The sequence below is a fragment of the Uncinocarpus reesii genome, genomic scaffold (assembly GCF_000003515.1).
Source record: "Uncinocarpus reesii 1704 scaffold_2 genomic scaffold, whole genome shotgun sequence".
Classification (NCBI taxonomy): Eukaryota; Fungi; Ascomycota; class Eurotiomycetes; order Onygenales; family Onygenaceae; genus Uncinocarpus; species Uncinocarpus reesii.
In genome coordinates, this window is record NW_003052499.1 from 1,058,898 (window position 1) to 1,078,243 (window position 19,346).

The 19,346-nt window shown below is 50.3% G+C and overlaps 4 protein-coding genes across 4 annotated transcripts; 1 reads left to right on the plus strand and 3 right to left on the minus strand.

Moving 5' to 3' along the window:
- Positions 1 to 699: 699 nt before the first annotated feature.
- UREG_03339 (uncharacterized protein) lies at positions 700 to 1,544 on the minus strand (the record flags this gene model as incomplete). The annotated part of the gene is made up of 2 exons (XM_002543776.1): positions 700 to 1,032; positions 1,089 to 1,544. 2 exons carry the CDS (start codon positions 1,542 to 1,544, stop codon positions 700 to 702), a joined length of 789 nt encoding a protein of 262 aa, XP_002543822.1.
- A 9,232-nt stretch (positions 1,545 to 10,776) lies between these two features.
- On the minus strand, positions 10,777 to 11,242 carry UREG_03340 (uncharacterized protein; the record flags this gene model as incomplete). Its single annotated transcript, XM_002543777.1, has 3 exons — positions 10,777 to 10,893; positions 11,086 to 11,147; positions 11,215 to 11,242. 3 exons carry the CDS (start codon positions 11,240 to 11,242, stop codon positions 10,777 to 10,779), a joined length of 207 nt encoding a protein of 68 aa, XP_002543823.1.
- Positions 11,243 to 11,820: 578 nt separating this feature from the next.
- UREG_03341 (uncharacterized protein) lies at positions 11,821 to 13,324 on the plus strand (the record flags this gene model as incomplete). Its single annotated transcript, XM_002543778.1, has 3 exons — positions 11,821 to 11,862; positions 11,923 to 12,020; positions 12,157 to 13,324. 3 exons carry the CDS (start codon positions 11,821 to 11,823, stop codon positions 13,322 to 13,324), a joined length of 1,308 nt encoding a protein of 435 aa, XP_002543824.1.
- Positions 13,325 to 13,736: 412 nt separating this feature from the next.
- Positions 13,737 to 14,869, minus strand: UREG_03342 (uncharacterized protein; the record flags this gene model as incomplete). The annotated part of the gene is made up of 3 exons (XM_002543779.1): positions 13,737 to 13,925; positions 13,977 to 14,548; positions 14,632 to 14,869. 3 exons carry the CDS (start codon positions 14,867 to 14,869, stop codon positions 13,737 to 13,739), a joined length of 999 nt encoding a protein of 332 aa, XP_002543825.1.
- Positions 14,870 to 19,346: the final 4,477 nt, after the last annotated feature.

Consider the following 19,346-nt stretch of genomic DNA (forward strand, 5'->3'; position numbering starts at 1 on the left):
CCACAGGGAGAGGTAGCTGATTCGGGAAAGTGACGGGAGTGGGATGCGTGGGATTAGAGCAGACGGTCAAAGCAGGCGTAGGCAATTGCGAAACCGAGGGTGGCGGCAGGGTAACGGAAACCTGTATATTTCCAGTCGGCATCGCGGACAATCCACTATAGGTAGGCGCCGGGAGTTGATGTGCAAGCGGAGGATGCCCAGTTTGGGGTAGCGGTGCCTGTGCCCAGCTGTTTGGACCTGCTCGCTTCTTAGATGGGTGTTCTTCTGCCTGCTCGTCCCAACTTCGCTTTCGGTTTGCTATGGAAGGCTCCATCACAGGCGGAGGACGGACCATTGGGAGGTTGTGAACTGGGCCGGAAGGAATCGTGTATGGCAGGGGTAGAGTTGGAACCTTTGCCTGGGCCAGACCGGCAGATATTGGAGAGTATGATGGAGACGCCGAGTAAAACGGTACTCTGGGTTGTTGCGGCGACGTATTCGGGGAAATGGTAGGGGCGCGATCGAAATATTTTGCAAACACCCGCAACCTCAGATACCACTTTTCCCATTCCTCCTTTGTCACAAAAAGGTTGTAACGCACATTGCTGAGGAATTCCACCTCCATCACGTGGATTTCCTTGATCGATATACCGGATACCTCAGCCCAGGTTTTGTTCGTGTAGGTATTGTCATCAAGAACTGCAAAAAAAGAAGCGTGAATCAGCCACTTTCCCCGCTGTTTTCTTCCAAAAAGGGCCACCACCTACATTTATTCCCCATCATCAAGGCAATTGTCATCAATCGGAATTCACTACCCCGCTTACCCCTCACGGAAGGGTTAAACTTCTTCAACCGGTATATGAACAACAAGGCCAACAGCACGACATTCCGGCTAACCTGTGTGGTCGAGAGTATCGTAGTCATCCATTTCCTGAAACCAATGCTCGGTATTGACTCCGGATCCAGGGGAGGAGGGGGCAAGAATGGCGACGACGCTCCATCTTCAATCTGCTTGACCTTTGAAGCCTTGGCAAACCAGAAGAGACAGGTTATCTATTGAGGAGAGCAAGTCAGAAAAGAAGAGCGGTAGTCATGTATGCACTCCTCACCTGAGCAGCAAAATCGGCCAAACTACCTCCGTTCTCACATATGGAGGATGGAACCTGGAGATATATAGCAATGGAACTCTCCTTGGCTGGCTTTGGCTCACAGTCCGGTAACTGACTTGTCAACGACGGAGGTTGCTGTTGGCGCGAGCCCTGAGAGAGGACACTTGTATTATCGTTGGCCATGGGAGCCATTGGGAGGTTGTTGAAATCGGAGTGCAACGAGCCCGGAAATCGGTAGACATGGCCTCCATGACTGACTGGGTATGCCAGGTCAGTCATGTCCTCTGGTGGGGTGGATAAACCGTAGTGGAAGTTCGACGACGAGGTCACGGCATTCGCGGAGGACAGGAGCTTGTCGGGCTGGTTCCCTACAGGACACGGCGGGAGAGTTCGAGCAGAGGGTGTAGAAACGGAGAATCGAGGGGAAGGCGGGCGGCGGAGCAGCGTATCGATCATGGGGAGCCGAGGACAGAAGGTTGGAAGCAGGAGTAGTGAACGGAGAAGGCGGGAGGTGAGGGAAGGAGAGAGGAAGCTTGAAGGGAAAGCCAATGGAGAATCAACCCATGGGCGAGGCGGTTGGGGCAAGACGGTAAGAAGAGGAAGAATGACGAGGACAAAAGGAAGGCAGAGTGCATTCGAAGCCCGCAAAGTGAGCAACACAGGGTCCGGTCACTTTGCAGAGGGGTGGAGGACGGACCATGCCTCGAACGGAGTGAAAAAAAGAGAGAACGAAGTGGATCAGGGACGATGACGGAAACAAAAAGAGTTCAGCATTCAGCAGGAAGAGTGAATAATGGAGTCCGTCAATGAAGGCGGCAATTTAATTAACAAGTTCACGAGTATCAAAAAGAGGTGAAGACGCCAGCAGCACAGCAAGCCCGGGTGGAGTCAGGCAAAGTCCGGCGTGGGAAAGCTTCTCGGCATGATTATTTGTTGGACGTGAAGTCTCACATATAGATTCAACCATGGTGATAGCCCACCACGGAAACGAGGTTAGTGACAGCAGCACTGCATGGCTCTCTTCCGGCGTCAAACTCAAAAAGGGAGAAGAGGAAACGGAGTGACGACCAGCAAGTCGTCGTTACTAATAGTCGGGAGTAGTAAGATGTGGTACTTCGGGTGTATGGATATCATCCCAGGCTACGGGGTCATACTAAAGAAAGAGGGTCTCACTACGGAGTAGGGAGTTACGGATGGCAACTGAAAAGGGCAAAAAGAGAATTCAAGAAGGAAAAAAGGAAAAAGAATTATACCTCATAATTCAATAGGCCAGACCGAGGAACAAGGCGTTTTAGACCAGAAAAGAAAAAAAAAAAAGGACAGGCCGACCAGCAGGAAGATGGAACAACCTCTCTTGCATCCATGATCCTCTTGTCTCGTAACAGGCAAGTATCTTTGGGGATGGAAATGTTTTAGCAAATTAATGCCAGCCACCACTTATTCTGCGCTTGCTCTGCTTCACCCTGGTTCTCACAGGCAGTTGGCGGAAGTTTGACCCAGAAACAGGGCCACAGCGGACCAGAAGAAAGGGCTGATCGGTTGTCCTTGGGCTTTGATGCGGTTTGCGGTTCCCCATCTCGCCTTTTCGCCATCCATGCAGTCTCTTGAAGGCGAAAAGAAGCGGATGAAGGAGAAAGGAGCAGCGAGAAGAAAGGGGTTTAGCGTGCGTTGATGTCAGCAGGTGGGGTTTGCGATCGTTAGTCTGTATCCCTGGTACTGTTCGGTCATGTCACGTATTACCTGTACGATTACGAGACATGCTTCGGTACGCTCTCGTCCTTTGCCTGCGACCCAACCGACTTGGGATGATTATTACTGCTCCCCTTCCTGAGGCTGCAGCGTCCCCGAAATAAAAAGCTCAACATGCGTGATCCCTTTTTATTTGCCTTTCGGGTGAGAAGATTTACGGTCGGTCATCGTGGGTTGACAGTGCGAGACGGGCGATGAGTGACGGGCAGCAGGAACAAGCGGGTACACACACACACACCCTTTCGGTGCGCCTGGCCTGGAACTCGCAGGAGGTATCACTCTCAACTCATGAAAGAACATATTTGATTGCTTGGGTTGGGAGTTGCCCTCCAGCTTCATTGCGCCGAAACCAACCTTGTGCTGGTAAGGAGTTGGCTGGTCATGGGTCCTTGCCGGGTCCTTTTCCTTCTCAATAATCCATAATCCTATCATCATCGCGATCCGCTTCACCCCCAATCTTGATTTCCTGTCTCTCGTCATTTATGATTTGAAAGGGGAGATTATCGACATCGTCTCCTCCCTTTGGTGACTGGGCGGAACTTAGTTGCAGCATTCTAGTGTCTGGGGGGCTTGTTCCCTGGCTGGATTCAAAACGCCGAATGGAGAGTCAGAATCAACGATCACGGGCCTGAGCACAAAGGAAGTAATGTGCATCTAAGGGAATGTTTTTTTTTCTTTACATCTGGCCTTCCAGGCAATCTTTGTTACGTTTCCTTGGCTCCAGATGAAGATGGATGCACCAAGCATTCTCTGGACAGCATTCGGATTTCAAAAAACTCTCTCAGCTCGCGTCCTCATTTCGGGGTTCATGGTAGCGTAGCGCTCTTTTTTTTTTGGCATCGACCAAGTGATGGACATCATAGTCTGTGTTGCAAGCGTCCGTAGTCCCCGACAAATGCGCACTTTTAAGATCCCACCAGGGCGATGGGGATGTGACCCGTGTTACGCCCATCGATCAACCACATCAAAGAACAAGCGTGGTGTGAAGGGGCTTTGAAGAAGTTGTCTCACCGGAAAACCCATGATGACTCCATCCAGTCTGTCCCGTTGGCGAAGCTCAAGTATATCATTCGCCCGCGTGCAGTTCATCCCTCTTTAGCGTTGGCATCTTCATCCTCTCCCTTTCTCCCTCATCCTTTCCAGAGATTTGCCGGGGCTGTGGGAAAAGCAGCCTGTTTTGGCCTGGACTCGCAAGGCGTTGCGTTCGGGAAGCAGGATCAGAATTATGATTTGGGGCAAAATGATGGTGCTTGCTGCAGGTGAAATGGGGAAATGCGATGTATCATTCTCCCCCCTCCCCCAGCCCACATGGTAAGGTTGGTGGTCCTTTTGAGTCGTTCAGCCCGTCGGTGGTTCGAACTTGTGTGTGTTGCCCGCCCGCCATCCCAAGCAAAGCAGGAAAGGGTGGAAAAGGGCGTGTAATTTTCAATCCCAGGCTGCCCTTGAAACCTGGTATCAGTTCGTATCCTACCCGGCAGTGGCCAATCAGACCCCGCACAGCCTCTTCCCAACTTTGAAGCGTCGGTACGGTTTGCTTGGGCCCATGTAACGCTGTAATCAAGTGACAGCGCGTAAGATTGATGGGGTCATCCCAAGCAAAGCGAAGATCTGGCACTCAGGTCGCAGGCGTGACATGATTCGAAAAGGGCATTAATTGACCGGGTCCAACAGGGAGGAAGAATGGGCCACAACACCGCCCATCCAGCACAAGTCACGCCTGGAGATCTGACGGATGCCCGTTTTCGACTCCCAATGACGAATGATTGTCAGGTGAGCCATCGATTCTGGCATGGGAAACCCAACGCGCGCAATTACGGGGAGCACTCTTTTTTTTTTTTTTTGGATTTTTGCACTTTACGTCCTCCATCGGTTTTTGCTTGTGGGACTCCCCTGGGTGTCCGCTTGGCGTTGGCCAACCCACTGGCAAAGGACATGTTCGCTTGCCCAGCCGTGTCTGGCCCTCGCTGATGCGGTACATTTGCGGCGCCAGCGTTGGAAACTTGGAGAGTTGGGGAGGGGGCGGGTTTTGTCCGGACAGTGTTATGACCGGCGTGATGCGTATTATTACATGGCCCCAAGGGTTAGGTAATGCTTTGTCCGCTGAATCTTAGCGCGGTTACGCGGCTCAGCTCGGGGTGATCGGCGCTGCCATTGGCTCGCCTGCTCTGCGAATCAGCGAGGGGCGAATAGTCCTGTGCACTTAGTGCGATACACTCCTGATACAGGATACGCAAAGTGACAGCTGCTGCTTTGGCGATTTGACCGCGGGACCCTTGCCCTCGGAGCAGTGTTCCTTCAGTCCCGCCTTTGGCCTTGTCAACTCACGCTGGCTGACGTGACTGACTTCTTCGGGCTTCCAGCTTGCTTCACCCAGGCAGAGCTGTATCCATAGATTACGATATCACTGGGCAGAGGCGGGTCTTGTTTTTCTTGTCCTTTTCTCATAATCCCAAGGTTTCTCAATCTCCGAACAAGAATCACAAGGTTACAACATTGATCAATTAAACCCGTGTTGAAACCACATGAAGCGTCTTGTTGACGGGAAACCCAGGCCATCGGCAAGTGTCTGGTGCAATAATGGAGGGCAAGGTGGCTGAACCCAAGTTGCATGCATGCTCCATCCTCTGGCCCAAGACCCAGGCAAATCATCAGCATCATCAGTATCATCATTCTAACCGAAGCTGGGACTTGCATGTGTTCTCGACGCGCGCGCGCGCGCAACGCGACGACGGACCCATGGGAATCTACTTTGCTTTTGGCCCGACAAACTCCGTATTTCTGGACTTGTCATTGAACAGCTTCCGTGTTTGAGAAAACTAATCAACTAACTAGCGCATGTGAGATTCCTGGCTTCAATTTTGAGATATATTATTGATTGGATCTTCCGGCCAACCATGCAACAACAAACATCTGGGCTTCACCGAGTTTTGTTCTTGAGATCTTTTCCATGAGCAACACTCCTTCAAGATGCGTTCAACTTTCCTTTGATCGAGGACCATGATCCCAGGCCCAATGTGAAGGTTGGTCGCTTGCGGCGCAAGGTTTTTTTTGTTATTTTATTTTATTTTTTCTTTCCCGCTCTTCCAGTTTGTCCAAGTGGGATTTGCCCGGTTAGGATTCGGCATTTATTTCATGTGGGCGCGACGAACAGCAAACCAACTCCGGATAAGCAGGGCAAGCCACTTCAGGCAAAACAACCACAGCCCAAACCTGCGGTGGAGAGCCGGAAACAAACAGCGTCTTGTTGCAAAGGAAAGTCAGGCCAGGCTGAACCTTGTTGTTTCCCGCGAGTGGGAGAGAAGAAAGGGCTTGTGGATGGATTCGTGCTCGCCAGCCTGCCGGTCCCGGGTTGTTTGGACATGAAGCAAAACCTCGCTTGTCCTTTTTGAAACATGGTCTTGCGTGCTTATGCCTCAAGGACACAGGCATGAGGGGAGGGTGCGCAGTGCAACGAGGGAAAAAAATCAAAATCTAAAAGGGATGCTGCGAAAATTTTGCCAACACCCACAAATCTTTCGCCGATCCAGGGATGAGATGTGGAATTCTCCCGTTGGGATCTTTTTTGATGTAGATTACCGCTTTGGTTATGCCGATTTTGAGGCGAAGTCAATAGCTAATTGAAAGTTGACATGAGAAAAGCTACATATGTCTGACGGATCATCTGAGTCCCCCAGCACAGAGTACAAGCGCGTCACCATGAAGAGGCGCAGGGACAAATGTCTCGTTTCTTGCCTTTGGCTTTCCAACGCTGATCGCTGCGAGAGAACAGAGGGACCCAGATGTAGCCACCATGTCCTGCGTGTACATATTGTACACCACCTGTCAAACGGGCGATTGATCAAGTGGCACATCCAAACGCCGTTGCGCGATTGGGTTAGAAATCATTTCGAAATGTGTCACCGACGGCTGGGAAACGTTGCCATGCGACCCGGACCGGACAGGATATGACCGGGAAGCGAATCCCGAAAGCGCAGCGTTGAATGAAAAATGACAACTCGCAGATTGTCCTTTTGTGACAAATAATGGATCTTTAAGATATGGGAACTGCCTAACGATTCGGATAAGGGACCCTGCTGTATTAATTCCCATCTACGGAGTATGTGCCGTTTTTTGCCTTCGTGTGGAAGGATGTAACTACTTCGTCCACCTGCTCCGGCCGACAAGTGAACTTTCTTCTTTTTCTTTTAGGCATCGCTTAGCAAACCCGAGATGTATGTCGATAGCATCGTGAGCAGGCTGGCGGGGATGGGCGCTGTTTGGGCTGGGCTGATTTTGTATCTCCCACAGTCCCATGCTTCCATCCCATGAGCAACTCATGCATGGCCCCAAAATATTGAAAAAAAAAAAAAAAAAACATCCACACACTTTCAAAATTGATCGTTGAGCAAATGAACGCACTCATCCCCGCCCATGTCAGGAAGAGCATGCATGTAAATGTTGCTTGACCCTGTTTTCCCAATCACCATTTCATGTATGTACGCGGCCTGGTGGAACTATATGGAAACGATGGGACAATCCTCATCCCATGGCCCGGTTTGCTTTTGCTTTGCGAGCTCCATCTTATGTAGCCCCAGCTATTAGTTTCAACGTTTGTGAAGATCTCGACCAAGTTACGGAGGGACACGGTTCTAGATCCGGCAGATGCAAGCAGAGACCCGGCGAATGACGGATCCTCGTATCCAGGTTTGTGGTTGGCTCATCGTTTCGAGAAATTTTATGGAAAAAGTTGAACTTGACCTGTTTGACCGGGTATCTGATTCAGCTTTTGCTCTGCTGTGTTCGGCGTATGCAGGGCGAGATTTCTGGCCGGCGTGCTTGTCCCACTGAAGAGGATAATGAGAAAGAAGACGTGACGCGGAGAGCTGATCAGATCGTCATGAGGAAGATCCTAACATCAGAAAGGACACCCATCAATGATCACGATGCCTCGCATTTTTCACTTTTGATTAATCTATTTTCCTTTCTTCTTCTCCCTTGAACCAAAGAGAGGACTTGATTAACCGCTGATTTCAATCGATCAGCAAAAAAAGGATTTGCAGCCCGCAATGCCCGCATTCCCCCCACCCACAGCTGATGTATCCACGATGCAGCAAAGGAGACACCGGCGCTTCTCTCCCGGGTCTCGAAGCCCAAGACAACTCCGTTCCCCAGCAAGGATCGAGGTGCACAGGTGCAACATCGCCAAGCGACAATCCCTGGGTTCCCGGCGGCTGCGTGAGCCTGAGAAAGGAATAAGGGTTGCAGTGTGAAATCAGACCGAGGGAAAATCAGAGCCAGTTCACAACAGCTGAGATGCAAATCGCCTTTGAAAAAAAAAGAATCAAATCCCACCGGAGCGAAACCTTGCATGTTCAGCTTGAAGAGAAGAAAGAAAAAAAAAAGCTCCGCCCTTGTTTCTGCCTGCTGGGTTCTCGGGCGCTGCGGATCGAACTGAGCTGTTGATCGATGATCTCGCATGGAATGAGAAGTAGGGAACTTGTCTCTCCCGGTTTAGGGGTATCCCCTTGGTGCACACACCACCGTTTATTATTGACGCCGGTCCTAGGTAGTCTGTTTGTTCGTTTGCAACGTGATCCGAAGAGATCAGCAAGGGTTTCGCGGCGTGTGAGAGTAAGAAGCTCGTGTTGTGTGGGATAGCGATAGAAGCATGTCTTTCCGGGACAGATGAAGAGGAAAGGAATTCAACGGGTGGGCAAGGCTTTGCAGATTGATAAGATGTGAGCTTCAAGAGATCAGGCGGAAGAAGACCGAGCCAATATCCCGCTTTTGATGAAACATACGAGCTTTCAAACCTGTGAGAATGAAACCTTGCCAACGGATGGGATTTCGGTTTATGTGTGGGATCGTAAGGCGAGAACGACGATGATGCAGTCGTCTTGCTACAGCACACGCTGAGACAGGTTTCGAAATACATTCGCGGAAGGATTGGGGCCAGTCTACAAGTGTCTCGGATAGCACACCGTCAGATCTGTCTCAAATCGATCCTCCATATTTTAGAGTATCAACTAATTAATCAATGCAATATCGGTTCAGAGCTTCTGCCATATTGAGCTCCCCTGCCAAACTCCGGACGCACATGGGCAAAATGCAGGCGCAACGCTTCCCCGTAGCGGCATGAGGAAGACGGACCCCTTCATGCGCTTCCTCTTCTTTTTTTAATTTATTTTTAGTGCGCAGCCAAATCACGGTTGGAAATTGATCGGATGGCTGTTCGTTCCAACAGTTGTCGTATATGTATACGACTTGGGAGTAACAAAACCTCGACACAAGCCGCCTCAGGATCCAAGCGATGCGGACCTCAGGAGGTCTCTTGTCTCTGATCATCGAGTGCTGGAATCCTTTGATTAACTTATCAGCGACTGCAAGGCACGGGGATGAAAGCAGCCAGACTCCGTCATGGGCGCACGCGAACTCATTCCCAACCCCCTGTTTGGGTTTCCGCGTCCAGGAATTCTGTTCGCGAGCCCGGGAGGGACTGGGGGGAGATCACAGGTAACTAACTAGTCAGTTATTAGCTGATGAACCCCCAATCCCGGGCAGCCCTCGCGATTATCCCTTGCCAGCATTGTTCGGCCAGAATGGGGAGAATGGAGCTCGCTTCACATGTTTTGGGGGTGAAAAAGCCCTGTTGAGCTTGTTCTTTTCTCTTCGCATTCGAGAAGCCATCCCCGGGACAGAGGAAGAAACATGATGAGACGCGAGTGTAGGGATATCAGGACCGGGCGGTGCTCTGGCTGTTAAGCCCCCCAACCGTGTCCCAACATCACTGATGTGAAGCATAATACTTTTGGGGTCTTCCTTGGTCTCATTCTTCATCTTCGAACACGCTTGTTTTAGCTGACTTCCCCGTACATCACCCTGCCAGTCCAAACGATCCCATTCTCCAATGGCAGCGGGCATCCAACAGTGGCATGATTAACCGCCCCCATGGACAGCATGATCCCACCGCAGAACACGCGGATCTCTAGAAACTGGGTTTACGGGGGTTGAATTTCTGTTGCAAGGGAAATTATCTCTTGTCATTGCTTGAATTCTTCTTCGTTGCTGCGGAGAACAAATCGCCATTAACTATTTGTTTCCTAGCTCATTATCAGTCGTATCAACCAGCTTGCGTTTGTGATAAAGGCCGGTCGTCTATGGATTCGTCGCTTTTGGAATTTTACCTATAACACGCCGTGATATTCCCTTGGGAAAAGCCTTGTCGAGATGAAATCTTGCTGGGCATCCCGTTCTTCCTGGCTCGGAAATCTTTATCGGATTTTTGATAATTGTATCGTTTAGCCGTCTCGGGCGGAATCACGCCGTCAGCAAGCACACGTACGTACAGTATATACTTTGTTTGAAACAAGAATTTTCTTTCTTCTTGTTCACCGAAGTAGTTGAGGCCAATGGATCCCTGTAGCACGCTGTTCTGGGTTGGGCGGCTACACTTTGAACGGGGTACGAGCAGGTGCCTTTCTCTCTTGTTGTTTGTTTAGCGAGCCAGGAAGTGTCACGGTTTGGCCGCCTTCTCGACATAGCCTTCGGGGAAGGATCCTGATTGAGAAACGAACGGATGTGGTCTTGCATTGCGAGGCTCAGCCGATTTGCCTTTCTGTCTTCACCCCTTTGTGGCCGCCTCACTGTGACCCAAGCTGTCCACAATACGCACACATTGAGGATTGGGCCATGTCTATCACTATATCACTGACACAACTACGGGATCATGATTGAGAGTTCAATGGGGTTTATTGACTCACGCCCCAAGATCTGATCTCTGTACGACTCTGTCGGCGTTGCACTATTGGCAGGATAAACCCATCGGTTGTTTCGCTGGTCACACACTGTAGCGGAAGATATCAATTCCGAACAGCAGCTCTCAATGGAAGCTGCTCGTTAACTACCGGTTAATACCCCGAAACCACAATTGTTTGCTCCAGCCCTTTGCCAAAAAAGAATCTCAAGCTGCAACTATCATGACGAACCAGTACGATTTACGGTGATACATATATTTGACAGCAACCCATTGGTATGACGACTTCGCTGCGCCGATGGATCCAGCACGAATCGCCCTTATCTGGATTACAAGGCGGTTTGGAAAACATTCCGTCGTTGATGAGCGTTGTGCCGGGCGCGAATTGTCACTCGTTCTTGGGCGATTTGGGAGTGGAAGCCTGATGGATGTGGTCCTTGCGAGGGTTACGACGTGTTAGACAAGCTCGTCGGATACATTCCTGGGACGAGGCCAATGTGGTTTCCTGAGGCTCACGGGCGGGTACTTCGGAGGTTTAAGGTCATTGAAGACAGGATTGTTTGACGATATATTCGCCACTATTTCCTATTTGGTAACGGGAGGTGTTTATGAATGCACGCAAGTTATAGGCTGTTTGATACTAACCTGGCAGGCTACAGTTTCTTCTGTCCATGTCGTCCACTGAAGCTTGGTTGTGTGATACTCATACGGAACCACATCTCTCCCGCGTGGTATAGAACCTATATACCGGCCCTTCCGTCATGCCTCTTTGTGGAACCTTTCGGGGTATTTCGCTAATACTGTCGGTTCTCCATGGCAAGCGGTTCGGGAAGAAAAGTGGTGTGCGGGTGAGATTGAGAAATACTACCTGGCTCTTCCCCTAACTTCCGTACCAATACTACGTGGATGATACAGGTGATTCTTTGTACTTCTCTATGCTTCTCTATATAGCCTGCTGGTATGATGCGTCCTTGGTTTATGCGGGAACCGACGGCAAGGGTACAACTATGAGAGTCACCCTGAGGAGTGGTAACCACATTTCTCGGTGATCTAATCGTGGTGGACACTACAAAATGATACTGTAGATAGAGATCATGCCGTGAATGAGTGTGTCCATAGGAAGGGATCAAGATCATGACGTAATCTAGATATCCGCACTGCATCCGTCCTTCATCGACAGACGTGGTTGGCTTGAATCATCCCAGCGGAGTACTGAGGCTTCAGTCACACAGACAGCGCAGATAATGTAGGATGAAGAAGACTCTGCTCCTCGTCTTCATCCACGGGTTCAAGGTACCTTCTTCCCCTCTTCCACACTGCAACAATCCACGCTGATCACGGTCACACCTTCAGGGCGGAGACGACACCTTTGGCAACTTCCCCGCGCATCTCCGCGCCATCACCAGCCATGTCTTGCCCAACATCGACATTGTCGCGGTGACATATCCCAAGTTCGAGACCCGCGGCGATTTGCGGGAATGCGTCGAGAGGTTCAGAGAATGGTCACACTTCCCCATCCGGACAAGATAATCACAGTTTCCCAAGAGCCCGGCGCAGTGCATGAGCTAACATCAAAGAGGAAAACAGGCTTCAGAACATCGTGATAGACATCGAAGTCTCCAACCACACGCCCTCACCCACCGTCGATCCATCCGTCCATGTCATCCTCATTGGGCATTCCATGGGCGGAATGGTCGGCGCAGAGACCATAAACCTACTCGCCTCGGAACAATTACTCCCCTCTACGAAATCCTCATCGAGCGCGGCTGAGACGCAGCAATGCCACGACCGCATTCAGCCCAATACATTCATGTTCCCACACATCCAAGGCCTCCTGGCCTTTGACACGCCCTTCCTTGGCATCTCGCCCGGAACGGTCTCCTACACTGCTGAAAACCACTACAAAACAGCCTCCGCCGCCTACGGCGCAATCTCAGAGGTCGCAAACGTATTTGGCTGGAAGGCAAGCAACACCAACACCAGCACCAGCACCAGCACCGCCGCCACCGCCAGGCCGCAAGGTCCCGGAAATAACCCACCCTCCCTCCCCGCCCCAGCAACCACCCACGACGCCGCTGCAACCCCCTCCTGGCAACGCTGGGGCCGCTACGCCATGTTCGCCGGCGCCGCAGGCGCCGTGGCTGCAGGCGGGGCCGCAGCACTATATACCCAGCGCGACCGCTTCCTCGAGGGCTGGACCTGGGCAACCTCACATCTCGAATTTGTCGGGTGCCTGGCCCGTCCGGAGGAGCTGCGGCGGCGGCTCGCGGGTATCACGCAGCTGCGCAGGGAGCGAGGGTTGGGGTGTGCGAATATCTACACGCGTCTGGGCCGTGGGGCGGTGACGGTTCCGTCGGATGTGACGGGGGAAAAGGGCGATGGTGGGCAGCGGTTTTCGATCAGTAGGCATATCCTGAGGTCGAAGGTGCGCACGTTTTGTAATTTGCCTAGGGATGTGGAGGGAGGAGAGGAGGAGGAGAGGACGCGGGGTGGTGAGTCGAAGGAGATGGGGATGGAGTGGATTGAGGCGGTGAATGATAGGGCTGCAGATGAGACGAAGGCACATATGACTATGTTTTTGCCGCCGGATAATTCGGGGTTTTATGAAATGGCGCATCGCGCTAGGGACCTGGTAGCCGCATGGGTTGATAAGGGGTGGTACTCTACCACTGGTGTTTGGGATAATGGGTCTGGGAACAAGGAGCAAGGCGCAGCAGGTGGGGACCTGGTTTCTGATGACGTTGCTATTCTCTAGTAAAGATACCCGTTCCGACGATTGGGGGTTTTGTATATGTTCAAATAATATATTTGGTTTAGAATGTTGATTATTTATTAAGATTATAAGGAAAAGAGGCCATGGGCTTGCAGACTCGTGAAGAAGACGTATGTACAGACAAAAGGCAATGGACAAGAAAAAACGCTGAAAGCAAGTGTGAAAGCCCAGCCAGGACCAATCTGCGCCAGTAAAGGAATTCATAGAAGAAGGTTTTTGGGGGGGTTGGTCAAGTATGAAGGACATCATAGTATGATAAAAGGTGGGGAGGTCGAGCTGAAGAAGTATTGGGTGCAGGCTAATTTCCCAAAAAGAATCGAAGGATGCCAGAGTATGTACGGTAATCACCGTGTGAGGTCCAGTCACAAAAAAGACGCTATATATATAAAAGTTTTCAATAGTTGGATTGCCCACCATAAGTGGATGAGCGATGGTGATACACGCTCCCTGCGTATTCTGAGTTCGTATCGAGGTACACAGTTGCTCTGCGATCTTCTTCAGGGAGAAGTTCTTTGACCTCCCAGTTGTTTTGCTTCAAGCCCACGGAGAATTCGAGATCTTCCTTTGTGATTGAGTCCCAGTACTAGTGCGATGTCAGTGTGATGTAGAATGACGACAGCGGGGTATGGCTTACTTTGTAGATCATCATGACGGCAAGTAGATTGCAGAAAGTCACAAAGAACATTCCATCCAAGTAATGCTGAACACCTTCGCAGATCATATCGCTGAAAGAGTAAAGTATAACCTGCCCGATAACGAAAATCAATACGCCAAAGGTGATGTGCCCCAATGGCCACCGATCCTGGAGCGTGTTCACCACCAGGATAATCTGCATGACGACGTAGACAAACAAGCACAGGGCGCTTAAAATATAGACCACGACGAACAGGCCGATAGTATTGGTGGGAGATAACCCGGCCCAAGACTTGAATGTCAGGAGTGAGACGGCACCCGAGACAATGAACATCCCAAGGGAGGTGAGACGTAGGAGCCAGACAGAAAGGGTCGTCCCATCCTCGTAGAGCTGGAACCCGACAAATCCGTTTATCAACAAACAAGTGCACAGAGCAGAGGCTAAGCCATTCTGAACAGCGGCAAAGTACGGAAAGACCGCGCTTCCAGGGGGCGCAACACCAGAATCCAAAACGAGAGAACACATCGTCAATGCCATATAGAGATAGAAGAACGTAATAATTTCCTTGCGTCCTGTAACACGGATGAGACGCAGTCGTTAGTGCCAACCGAAAACCATGATTAATTGCTCATTACTGCAATGCGAATAGACATACCAACGGCGGTGAACTTTGAGCGTACGTGGATAATCATGATAGCAGTCATGCCTAACGCTATGATATGCATCACATCTGTGGCGCCCTGGAAAATAATCGTGTTGGCAACCTCAATATTCCTTGCATAGCAATTTGGCAAAATCCCCCTCGTGCCAGAGAATGACGATTCGGGCCCGATAAGAGAGCACAAAGGTATTGCTGCCTTTCGGCACAGGGAGTCAAACTCGCCAAACCCCATGGCGCCCGATTACGGTACACCTCCGTGGGCCGGGCCGAAGATGAGATGGGAAGAAAAGCGCGGGGTGTGCAACGACGGCAGCGACGGTGTCGAGTCAGCTGATGCGGGGGTGGGCAAAGCAGAGGCGCCGATACAAGGTGTTTAAACGAGCGAATGCATATAGCAGTAGAGACGATGGCGGTTTATCAACGAACGATGGGAGCAACGACGACGCCGACGACGATGGAGGTTGGGGATTGTTGACGCAGGGAGTCGGCAGACATTGGAGTTGCCGCTTCGGGACTAGCCTGGCTGCTGCTTTAGGTTAAGGTTGCTGATGTAATCTAAATAGCCCGCTAGGCCCAAAATAAACTAGCGTAAACCTTGTGAGCCTGACACATTCCTGGCGCGACGCTAAACCGCTTTAGGCATTTTCGACAATTGATGCTCTGGCAGTTTGATCGAGCATTAATATCACTGCTATATTATTACCCGGAGCACTCGCCATGGACCCGTGGTTTATGCTCAGTGTGTGAGTCGGTTTCTCTGGTCTTAGCATTGGTGCTAGATTGGCATTTCAAGAGCCTTTCTAACACTCTGCTTTCATTAAACTGCATGGGTACCCCTTCATACATGCTAATCAAGCTGCTCTTGGTTCATTTCCGAATGCCCCCGACGCGTAGTAGTGAGCTGCTGCAGAGAGCGCTCTCCCTTCCTAGCAGTTTTCTTCGAACCAGTGCGGGAATTATCCTGCCAGTGCCCTCTGGGCTCCGATCAATGATCCCCAAATTTCAGAGTTGACAGGGCCAGGTTGGGAGATGGTGGGTTGCGGTCCAATGATCGGGTCTTTCTAATGAAAATGATGGCCTTCGATCCTCTCTCTCCGAGTCAGATATATGTCAAAGCGCATGCAGAAACATTCCAGATTCCCTTCAAGACTAGGTTCCAGGATCAATGTCTTTAATTCAGTCATGCCCTTGGATCTTCTAGAAATCACGCCATTCCAACGACCAAAATTCCAGGCTGCGCTTCCTTCCGAACATGACCAACCACGTCAGTCCTATCATACTCATGGTTTGAGACAGCAATGCTGCTGCACCTCTTCTTTTCTTGGACGTTCCCGGATATCCTTGGATCCGCAATGGGACTCCTATAAAACGTCCGAGCGCCGCCTGCAGAGAGATGCTGATTCAAAATCTGCCTCTCTTTCGTGCACTTCTCGTGTGGTTAATCTCGGCTGGGCCGAAAGGTGACCGGATGTAGGCAGAGAAATGCTCTGGCGCCAGAAGTTTATGCCCGTCGCTGCAAGGCGTGAAAGCTGATACTCTAGGAAAAGTGCCTATCCGACGCCGAGGTAGCCAGATGGGACCGTCCCGGGTATCCATATTTTATGCTAGGCCCACTGTCATTGGTTATTTTTACTGTATGTCCGTGCTTTCCAACATGAAGAAAGTCGCAACGCTCAGCGAGCAGCCGACATTGCGATCAGGATGTTTCATATGAGGCGTACTGTCTAATAAGATCAGGAACTTAGCAACTCTGCAATCTTTTTTACGGGAACTAGCTCAGATTCCCCGTTGCCATGAGCCCCCACGCGTCCTTCAAGCTCTTCAACACTTTCGATGACGGCGTTTGTTGTAGCCCAACGGATACTCTTGAGCTCCTCTGTTTCGTCATTCCCACATGTTGCGGTTGCATTAATGCCTGTCGGTTGGTGTATTATTGGTAACTCAGCCTTGAAAGCTTGGATCCTCATGAGTCCTAGCTTCGATCTACAGAGGGTGAATCAGGTCAATCTCCACATCACTACAAAGTTCAGATGTCCCGAGAGGATCATTGGCTTTGCTAGCTGGTTCGTGCTCACCCGTCGCTAGACCTTTCTATCAACGGTTATATAACTTGGTTGGTTTCGGGTTAGTCCTGCGTTATTTCTATCAGATGGAAGCTGTGGCCTGGCCTCCCTTACAAAAGAGCGCTCTCGCCTGGCTTTTCGATGAAAAAAGATTCTCAATATCCCATCTTCATTCCAGCTTCTACCACCGCACTTGCTTTCTCAGGTAAAGGCTCAATTAAACCGCCCCCAGACAGTGCTTCGGGTTTCTAACATGAGATGCTCATCTAGATTTTTCGACTACTTCAGTACCTAGTAATACACTGGGATATTGACCTCTGCGGCATTCTCTGAATTTGGTCAAGATCTAAGTTCCTCTTGAACCATGTGCAACTTCTTCAAGAACTTTTATGTCTACAGCTCTTGCAAAGACCCTGCCAACCATTTCTTCCGGATTTCGACGGATGGAAATACGGGGGCGCGGTGTAGCGGAAGCCCCCATGAACGCTTCATTGTGGTCGTGGGTCAATGTCGGGTATGCAAGCGCTGATTGCGGACGTTACAATCCACAATGGCAATGGAGTATATCTTGGGACTGCTTCGAGAGCGTCCTACGCATCTAATGGCGAAAAGTTGACTGGAATCTTCTTTTACACAAGCGCTTTGGTGAGTACTTCTCAGGATAATTGACCTTTCTCTAGCTCACTTTTCATCAGTTTTCTATGGTATTGCTGGCAATCCTAGTGACGGCATTTTTCATGGGTCCGGCTAATCGAGGCGAACTTTTCTACGATGCGATGACATTATGTGATCGGTTGAAACGGGGAGTTTTGGTGTATGCTCAGCGGGCAACAAAAGTTTCCTTTCTGCTTTTGGAGCATTTCATTGAAAACTTGTAATATGACCTTCTCTCATTCTTGCCCCCAGGGTTTTACGTCTTGTCTTGAGCACATACCCCGTTGTCCAGTTTTGACCGTCACTCTGGCGATTATCTTCTTTAATCTATGACTTGCCTTCTTTGGTTCTAAAACTATAGACTGGAAGACTGGTGTTTGGAGATTGTCCTTTGGATCCGCTTCCCAGGATTTATTGAATGTTACTATTCCCCATCTTACTTTATTCCCCAGGCTGTTATCCATATGCCTGGAATGTTTCTGGAGGTACCCATGTCCCTGCACTCACCTTGGCAGAGGAGTATTTTCGAGGTGTGGCAGCCTTATCACCCAATATAAAACGGGGAATATCAGAATTGGCAGTACTAGAGCTATCTGTCGACCGCGGCGTGCTTGGTTTTTTACATATATCTCGGTTATGTGCCTATAAGATATAGATTTCACACAACATCGATGAATACCGATCCACGCCTGGACTGATCCGAACACTGACGATTGGCTGAAATGGTCCTGCAGCTGATCTGTTTCTTCATTTTAGATCGACGCTACAGAAACCTTTCATTAATGCAATATCCAATCAACACTCCGCCTACGACGGGCAAAAGCAGCAAAAGCGTGGCCTCCCCTCTAAATAAACAAGGTGCATGCAAGGAGGGAAGAAAGAAAAATTGCCGACACGCTGATCGTATGCATCGGACCTTAGCTTGAGAAATGATGGCACCAAAGAGTCGGGAAACTGTTGCGTAACCTCAAGCTTCCACAGAGAAGGGATGGAGCCCTCCATCCATGTGAAAGGCCCGCATGGCCTCAGTTGAACTTTGTGTGATATAGTGTGGTCTCGGCTGGCCATCAAACCATGTCCACAAGTTATATAATAATAGCCGCTATTCAATTATGGAGCTGACGTTCGCGGTGGCCAAGCTTGCGCGGTGACAGACTGGGATTCGTCTGGGATGTGCAAGCTTGAAGCTGCCAGTCAAAATCCCTGTTTCGCAAGAGTCATGCTCTTTAACCTGGGTGGCTGAAGATAGCCTAAAGGCAGGAATGCCTCTTCGTACCTTAGTCTCTGTCTCTCGTGCATTTTGTATTTTTCCATTTTTTTAATTATTTTTTTTCGATTGATGACTGTCTCGGGTGTTGACAGATCACAATGTCACAAGACCCGAGCGGATAAAAGACTGGAAGTGACATGACTGCCGGCCCGAAGTATGCAACGGCATCCTTCAATTTCTCAAGCGGTCAGTCTCGTTCAAAAAACATGGGATAGCCGGATTGCTCTTTTCTTGCAAAAGCGACCCAAGTCCGACTCATCCGTCCTCAGCTGTTAGCGGGATGGAGTTGGCCAACGTCATCTTCCTGTCACATTGCCACTGGGCCTGAATCTGCCTCTGGTCCCTGCAGAAGTACTAGAGGCTAGCTAGCGCTTGGATATTATAGCCCAAGAGAGACGTTAAAAAAAAAAATGGGGGTATCAGGGAGGAGAAACAGGCTTCAGCGAGTCGGGAACGACTCCAGCTTCAACCTCCCGATTTATCACGCTTCGCATCCCGCTGTCTGGTAGGTCAGTATCCGGGCATGGCATCCCACCCATTCCCAGGATGGCCCTGTTCCATCCTCCATCTTGGATTTGAAACGAGAGGATGGAACTCCTGGAGCCCCAACTCCGTTTTTTTTGGGCTTGCACTTTGAGGGTTTCTACCTTCGTATACGAGTTAAAGCTGGCGCTTCAAATTTGGAGCAATTTTGACTTATGGTGGATAACTAGTGGTTATAT